Source organism: Dermacentor variabilis, chromosome 6, assembly GCF_050947875.1.
Source record: "Dermacentor variabilis isolate Ectoservices chromosome 6, ASM5094787v1, whole genome shotgun sequence".
Taxonomy (NCBI): Eukaryota; Metazoa; Arthropoda; class Arachnida; order Ixodida; family Ixodidae; genus Dermacentor; species Dermacentor variabilis.
The window spans coordinates 188,883,058-188,891,515 of NC_134573.1; the positions used below are offsets into that span (position 1 = coordinate 188,883,058).

The 8,458-nt window shown below is 47.2% G+C and overlaps 1 protein-coding gene across 1 annotated transcript; it reads left to right on the top strand.

Annotated features, from left to right (window-relative positions):
• The first annotated feature begins 5,479 nt into the window (after window positions 1-5,479).
• Window positions 5,480-8,213, top strand: LOC142586391 (uncharacterized). The gene is made up of 3 exons (XM_075697639.1): window positions 5,480-5,545; window positions 7,149-7,314; window positions 7,543-8,213. Exons 1-3 carry the CDS (start codon window positions 5,480-5,482, stop codon window positions 8,154-8,156), a joined length of 846 nt encoding a protein of 281 aa, XP_075553754.1. The 3' UTR covers window positions 8,157-8,213.
• Window positions 8,214-8,458: the final 245 nt, after the last annotated feature.

Consider the following 8,458-nt stretch of genomic DNA (forward strand, 5'->3'; position numbering starts at 1 on the left):
TTCGCTTAAGCGAATCCCAACTGGTGAGCTCATCTTCGTGCGTCCGATACCAAACTCGAGGTGTGCCGCCGAGGTAAAAGACTACGTTGGCGAGCATGATAGTAGTAGGGTCCCATCGGTTATTGCGACTGACGTGTTCGTACAGGCTGATCCAGTCCTCGACGTCTTCCCCATCTTTTGCCGAGAATACGCCAGGATCACGGGGAGCGGGGAGAGTGATGTAGGTCGTCGAAGTGGCAGCAGGTGTCGGAGCCGGCGGAGTCGAGTTGTCGTCGCCGGGAGCCATGAAGGAAGGCTCGACGTACCGTCCACTGCGAAGCTCCGTGACGAGGTACAGGGAACTTCCACCTCCACCAGATCTGTTACGTAGGAAGACACCGACGAAAAGCTATTTACAAGTATATTTACAAGGCAATACGCCGCAGTTGGCCAAGAGGCAACAGCCCGCGCTAGCTTCCAATCGTCATCGTCGTCTTCTCACTGCTCGGCTCTTCGTCATTGGAAATACTCTCCCGTAACAATATTATTCGTGGCTTTGCCGAAAGGACCCCTCCTCTCCCACTTTTGCCATATTAATGAAATCACTGTAGTCAAGAGTGTCGATCAACATCAGTATTTGCCCAACTTTACTGAGGTAAGCTTAAGAATGTTCCAGCATCCCAAGATCCATGTATGATAACTATATAATAATATTTAAAGAGGAGGGTGCAAATGCGAGAGAAATTATTGTCTGCACACAGACAACACGCTGCACGATGCTAATGCAAATATTGAAACGTGCCGAAATATCTTGTATAGATAGGCTCATGAAGAGAACGCACTAAGAACTGTCGGAATTGCAAGAAGAATAAAATATCAGCAAGGATATGTTTTCTAATTTTCAAGCTTCTTGAGCTTTCTTTCTGCAGCGAACTTTCTCTCACGCTGTTTTCCGAGATTCAGATTGATGTAATTTATATGCAGCAAAAGGCAGGCTTAGCAGAACTGCTTCAGCAGGTCTATGTGACACTTAATAGAACAAAAGATTTCTAATATATATAGTAGACTGCCGTTTAGCTTATGTTTCAGTACAGTCAACTGCACAACTGCGCGACCACACCAACGTGCTCCGGAAACCATTTATACATGTCCTTTCCTTCCTCTTGCGATAATGGAATGTCACCTGGCTCTGCAAGAGTTGGTAGAACTCTGGGCTCACATGATACATCAACTTGTCTAGTGCTTTCCTCGCGGTAATCTTTCGGCAGTTCTTTTAAGTTCGCTCACTTGTGATACCTTTGTGCACTGTTCCTTAGTCGGTGGATGACACCTGCGGTCTCTGGAGAATATATTTTCCGCTTTTGGCTTCGCTGCGGCGGTGTAGAACCTGTAAATACAGATACGTCATCAGAACATCTTGTTAGGCGAGTTGGAAAATTTTAGCCAAGTTGCAGGCTGTGTAAAGGAACACTACACACAGGTACATAGGACAAGCGCATGCAGCGTCCTGTCGATGCTTGAATGTCATGTTCCACTGTAAAGCGAATTCCAAGGTGACAAATGCGTACCACATGACATCGCTTCACAATTATGGAAACACTACATGACAAGTCCGTTCATTATCAAATTTCTAGTGCATGTGACAAAAAAACAGAACTGTTCTCGTAAAATAGCACTCTTAATTCATGCAGGTCAGTTCTGATAATATTTGGTTGCAGGATATCAAGTAGAAATATGCCTCCAAAATTTAATAAGCAAAGTTCCAAGTTTGTAACACGTTAAGTATTGCTGGTTTCTCAATAGATGGCTTCGAATACGAGGCATAAGGTTTTTTCAGCTTCTTTCCTCGATCTATGAAAGTTTCTGATTCATCTTGTTAAGGATTAGGTAATTGAGCCTTTTATTTGGCTTCATTTTTTCTGCAAAATAGTCATAAGAGGGAAACTACCAATAGCCTAAAGCTGCTGGCAACTGAGCATAGAAATTTTCGCTCCCGATCAATTGGTGCTGTAAAGCGGCAAACCAAGCTTGGGGAGAACACGGCAGCGCGCGGCAAGAACTGTCTTCGCCGTGTCGTATGCTGTAGCGCCAAGCGAGGCGCGGCTTTTTACCAACGTGAATTCGCTCATAGTCAGCCAAAACTTTTCGGCTTATTAGTATAGCCAATTATCGGGAACATCGCGCACCGCAGAAGAGCGGGCGATAAAGAGAAGTTGGCAAGTACCCGGTTTCTTGGTACGCGCGGAGCAGATCTCGCTGCGTAACGTCACATGGTACCCGGCGCCGTAGGAACCGGGAAAGACAGCGCTCGCCGTCCTCATGGCACTTGCGCCGTGCCCTGTCTAGGGGTTTCTGCACAAAAATAATAAACTACAGAAGGTGAGATTCGCAACTTGTTTTCCTTATATTCATCAATCACTCTTGCACTCCAGCAGTAGGCACAGCCGACCGCAACAGCATAGAGAAAGAGATATGACAATGATCTCGTTTTGGCCAGGTCGGTGAGGACGCTTTCTGTGAAGTGGCCCGAGCAGAGGGGGTAGCCGTTGTACAACCGATCCCATGTCAGCCCCGCCAGGGCTGCTCATTTAGCGTAATTTAGCCTTATGGCACATCTGAAAAATGGGCAAAATACGGCGTGTTCATGATTAAAGAGCACCTAAAGTGCAACCAAAGTTGAGAGTAAGACAGGAGCGACGAAAAAATTCTGCCCTTCTAGGCACACAGGCACACTTCTAGGTCTCACAGGTAACTCGAACTTCTTGTCATTCAAAACGCAAACGGTGAGTGCTACGAAATTGATTTTTACAGCGAAGCTGTCTATGGGCATGCTAGGATCTGGAAAAAATATGCAGACCCCACGCACTGTGGGAATCGATGTAAGCGAAGCTTTGTCTGTTGTTTGCGTTCGTTGACGTTATTTGGCGGTGATATATCGACGGCATACGACAGACGTGATCGGATGTGAAATGTTACCTTGCCTGCTCCGCTTTTGTTTGTTGTTTTTGCTCCACTCGACGCTTTATGCGAGCCTTCGTCTCGTCGGCACTAAGGGCACGCTTCGGCGTCATTCTGGGTTGTAGCGTTGTAGCTCACAAAACTGCCTCCTGTCTCTCTCGCTCTCTCTATTACCTCGTTACCATTAACCGCGCCTCCTCCCTCTGCTGTCGTTGCTGTTGCGGGTGAGCACGAAGACAAGCGCGGCAGGTCCTGCACAGTATTGCGAGGCGTCACGCATAGTTAGGCGTCTCGAGCGCATTGTGCAGATGCAACGCAGCACAAATCTTGACACGAGCTTCTCTGGTCGTCCTTCCTTTGTGCCACACTCTTGTCATGTACTAACGCGATAGCGTTAGGGGCCCCGTGTCGCAAATAATCTGGTGTCGACGCCGCGGTCGCTTGGCGAATAATCATTCTGAACCACAACCGTGCAGGCCCTCCACGTGGCACATACCTTGTCTTACATTCTTTACAAAGTTATTGCTCGGAATTTTGAGAATGACAGCTCATAAACAAATGTCATGAAACAAAACACCCACAGCGAATGCCTTTTATGTTTTTGTGACATGGCCACGTCTCGACCACGTACCGAAGCGGCCGGTGTTAGTGGCTGGCTTCTCAACTATATGTCCTGACGTGGCCGGCGTTAGCGGCGTGCCGGACAGCAGCAGCAGTGGGAAAGTCGAAGGAAGAGGCAAAGAAAACTCCGCTTTAAAAAGTGTCCCTTGGATGTTTACAAAAACAAATCATCATGTGGGCCTATTCTGGTGACAAAGTTGAGAAGAGTAACTGGTTCGGCTTGTTGGTTGAACACAGTGGAAGGCTACGGCGCGAGAACCGACGGAGACAAAGGAGGCACACAAAGTACGCAGACACGGCAATGATAGTACAGAACGGGTCCAAGCTCAATGTCACATAGCTCTGTGGTTTCAGGGACCTGTAACTCGCCCTTGAACTACCCTCGTCACACGTGTGATCCAAATAGGTCCCAAGCACAAGGGTAAGAACAGACGTTTTTGAAAAAAAAAAACGTTTTGTGCAACTTTTTCAGAAAGGACTGCTAAAAAATTATCGGCGCCAACCGCGCTAGTGCCACTGCTCGCGCGTTCATCGCCGTCGTCTTCTTCCACAGCTGGCTCCGTTGCGGCTCATCATTCCAGCGTAGAATCTCACTTCTCTTCTGTCGCAATTGGGAGGACGCGTTTACGCGGGTATGAGTCATTGCTTAAGGGGGTGTACTTTTTAAGCAGATTCGCTTTGACTTTATCGAAGTCATCTGCTTCTTCTTTCCCCATGCGTGCATTGATATCAGCTACCTCACGTGGCAGCAACGTAAGCAAGTGTTGCGGCCACATGTTTCTCGCGAATTTTGCCTTCTCACACGTGCGCTCAAACTGCACCAGAAAAACGCATACGTCCCCTCCTACCCTGCGTAGGGTGCCATCAAGTCTGTCATTCTGCACTCGCTTTCTCATGCCTCTGTGCTAGGTCTTTCAGTATTTTGAGCCTTCAGAAACTCAATATCTAGGTGCCTCATTTCAAGATCGCGCTCTTCTTTGTCACACGTGCTGCCCGCTCGAGCTCTTCTTTTTCTTCGCACGCCGGAGTGAGCGGTAACGAGAGGGCGGAGCGCCTCGCTCGAGAATATAGCATCCGAGCGACGGAACGCACTCTCGTGGAATCTCCGATCACAGCAAAAGATATCTTGGAGGCACAGAGACGAGGTAGGCAACGGTATAGCTTTCCAGACACATCCTTGGACTCAGCGCAAATGCGGGACTGGCGCCGACTACAAACCCGTACATACCCACACCTACTCCTACTACACCACATACACCCCACCCGGTATCCCAACACTTGCCCTTGGTGCGGAGGGCGGCCATCTCTTGACCATATCACATGGTCGTGCCAGAGTCGGCCACAAGAAATCCAATCACTCCTTATGGGGCAAAACTCCAACAGTAGGCAGTGGGAGGTGTGGCTAGCCAGCACGGTGCGGGAGGACCAACTGGCCCTTCTTGACCAAGCCCGGCGTGCCGCGATCGCCAGTGGGGCCCTGGACTGAGGGACCCACCCACTGGACCTGAGTGTGCTTTTTTTTAAATAAAAGTTTATACTACTACTACTTCTAGGCGCTTACGCTCTTCTTTTTCTTCTAGGCGCTTACGCTCTTCCTTTCCTTCCTTATCCGCAATGCTCTCTAGGAATTCCTTCAGTTCATCGTCGTTTGCCCCGCACGCTTCGATCGCCTCAAGGATCTCCGTCTTTCTCTTTGATTTGGCAGTTTGGAGGCCCAACAGACGAGTTGCAAAACAAAATTCGTTGCAGCGCCATCTGTATTTGCGTACAGGAAGCAGCCAGCGGCCGCCATTGTGCATGAATAGTCATGTGCGTTTCGCCCGTTCGGTACGCGCGTAATACCGGCTTGGCGTACTGAATCGACGTTTGTGGCGAACTTATCGCTTTTCGTGCTGTTGTCGGGCGACTGTGACCTGGAGCCATGCCAGTTAACTGCTGTGTGCCACTGTGCACGCAGTTTGGTGGCTTTGACAAGCCTGGACAAAAAGTAAGTCTCTTCTTGCTGCGTCGCACCTCCGTCGTGTGCTTGTCAGGCAGTGGCTTGTTTATGTAATTAAGCATGTTTTTACTTATTTTTATCGCTAAACATGTAGCTTGATTCATCTATAAGTGATCTCGATACGGTTTAGCGATGAAACTAATAGGTAAATGCCTTTAAAAACCTGAAACCATTTGCGGTTTGTGGGATGCGGCACGATGTTTACCGGACGCCGTCACACGGTTTTGACCACTTGTCTCCCTAAGCAAAGGGCTATATCGTTGTGTTACACTGTAAAAGGAACGTTTTGAGACCGTGCTGTGCGCGCATACCATTCTTTAAAGGCGGAGGCCATTTGTAGTTTGGCACGGCTCTGCGAATGTTTATGTCGCCGTTTATGTTGGTAGCGAAACACATCCGGTTCGCGATGTTCGCAGGCAGTACTTGTGCCGTGTGATATGGTCAAGCATGACAACTAAGTGTGTGTGGACCGACGATGTCAGACATAGCCGTACATTTCGCATGACGGCTGGATTAGTGTGCACACGCACTTTTAGTCGAGCCCTGTATGCATGTCAAAACGTCATCTCGCGTTTTATTTCGCTATAAAGTTACTTTGTCTGCCTTCATCGAAAAAAAAGACAGATTCTGGTCTGTTGTCGTAAAGCCCTACGGATATAAGCACCTGAAATCAATAAAATTGCAACGGTGCAGCCATGTGCGTAGACTTCGGTTGCGCAGATTTGTGCAGTGTTCGAAACCTTAACTGTCTTGCATAGCATCGTCAATTCTTTGTTTTAAGAGAGCATTGTTGAGCTATGCCCCAATCAAGACAGCAAGCGTTCTGAATATTGGCTTTTATTCACAGGTGTCATACCACAGATTCCCAAGAGACCAGGACATATACAAAAAGTGGATTGCAGCCATCAGGCGAGATGAAGGCCCACTCTTCAAAGTTTCGAAGGCCACCAGGGTCTGCTCTCTCCACTTTATTCAGAGTGACTTTGTTGCTAATGTTGCTAATGGTTACCGACACTTACACCAGTCTGCTGTGCCATCCATATATTTATTCAAGCAGCCAAAGCCATCGAGGAAACCACCAGCTCAAGGGGCACCACTTCAGGAAGTTGCATTATCGAAAAGGAAGTGTAATGGTAATGTTCAAGGGCTTTCCACTACAGGACAAAAGGTAGACACCCATATCGATAACCGTGCAGATGACAAGGAAAACTCAGCAGATGGATGCAACAAAAATACATTCAGTGAAGGCACTGACGTCTTCAATGTTAAAGATACGGGCTCCGCTTTGCTTCCTGGCAAACCGCAACAGTCACCAGAAGAACCAGCCTCTGGAAGTATTTGTGCATGCAGAGAAAATATTTCTGCCCTAGAGCAGGAGCTGGCTGCAAGCAAAGCAAGCGGAGCAGATAAAGAGGCTGAAAATCATCACCTGAAGCTGCAAGTAAGCTCTTTAGAAAAAATTATTGCTGTCCTAGAAAATAAACTCGCTGTAAGCAAAGCAACCGAAGCAGAAAATCAGCGCCTGAAGGTGCAAATAAAGGCACAAAATAATGAATAAAAGCTGCTTCGCACAGAGCTTGTCACTGCACAGAAAAATATTGAGAAGCTGGAAGAATTGCCTCCATTTGGAATTCAAAGATTCAAGGACAACAATGATGACATTCAGTTTTACACTGGACTGCCCAGCTACAAGCACTTCTGTGCTCTCATGCATCTCCTTGATTTTGGGGAAAATGGTGAAAACATTGCACTCAAGCGTACGAGGAGCGGGCTACGAGATGTTGAGTTTAGTAGTCGGCGACACAAGATTGGTGTGGAGAACCAGCTCTTTCTTGTGCTTGTTAAACTTCGAGTTGGCTTATTTCACAGACACATCTGCCACTTGTTCAACGTCTCCATCAGCATAGTGTCAAGAATTTTTTCCGCAGTGCTTGACTATATCTATTTGCAGGTAACAGAAACGACAACATGGATATCATGACAAGCTATTGATGCTGCCATGCCACCTGCTTTCAAGAAGAAATATCCATCAGCACGTGTCATCTTGGATGCCACTGAAATTAGATGTGATGTGCCAACATCTTTCGTGACGCAATCACAAGTCTATTCCTCGTACAAGTCTACCCATACGTTCAAAGCACTCATAGGCATATCCCCTCATGGAGTACTGACTTTTGTATCGGAACTATTTACTGGGTGTACGTCTGACAGAGAGTGTGTGGAAAAAAGGGGATTTCTAGACCTGAAGTTTGACACAGGTGACTCAGTCATGGCTGACAAGGGATTTAAAATAAAAGACCTGCTACAAAGCAAGAAAGTTATGCTGAACATTCCACCCTTCCTCATGCATGGGCAGTTTACTCCCGCCGAAGTGGAGGAGACTCAGGAAATTGCAGCAATCAGGATAAATGTGGAGAGGAAGATCAAGAAAATCAAGGGATATCACATTTTTTACCGGTCGATTCCAATCTCCCTTGTACCCTTAGCGAATGAGATGTGGGCCGTGTGTGCCTTCCTTACAAACTTCCAGCCATCACTTCTAAATGAAGATACAAACCGATCTAATCCACAGTGTTCCTTAAAGACACTTATTTGCTAGTCATGTCAATCCTCACTACCTCGTGGTGCTGCCCTCCTCTTGTGTGCAATAAAATGTTTGCAGCCCTACTTGTCTTTTTGACATGCCATTTGTGCATTGTTTTCTGTGTCGGATCAGATTACAGTGCTCAACAGGTATGGTAGCAGTGTGTCAAAGTAAAAGTTGTCGAGTACCTCTCTGGCACTTTTCCATTCATTCTCATTAACTCTTATTCTTTCGATCAAAATAAAATCTCCTCCATAGACCACAATGTCACCCCAGCGCAACTGTGATACACCCATCTGCCCAAGCAGTTGATGATA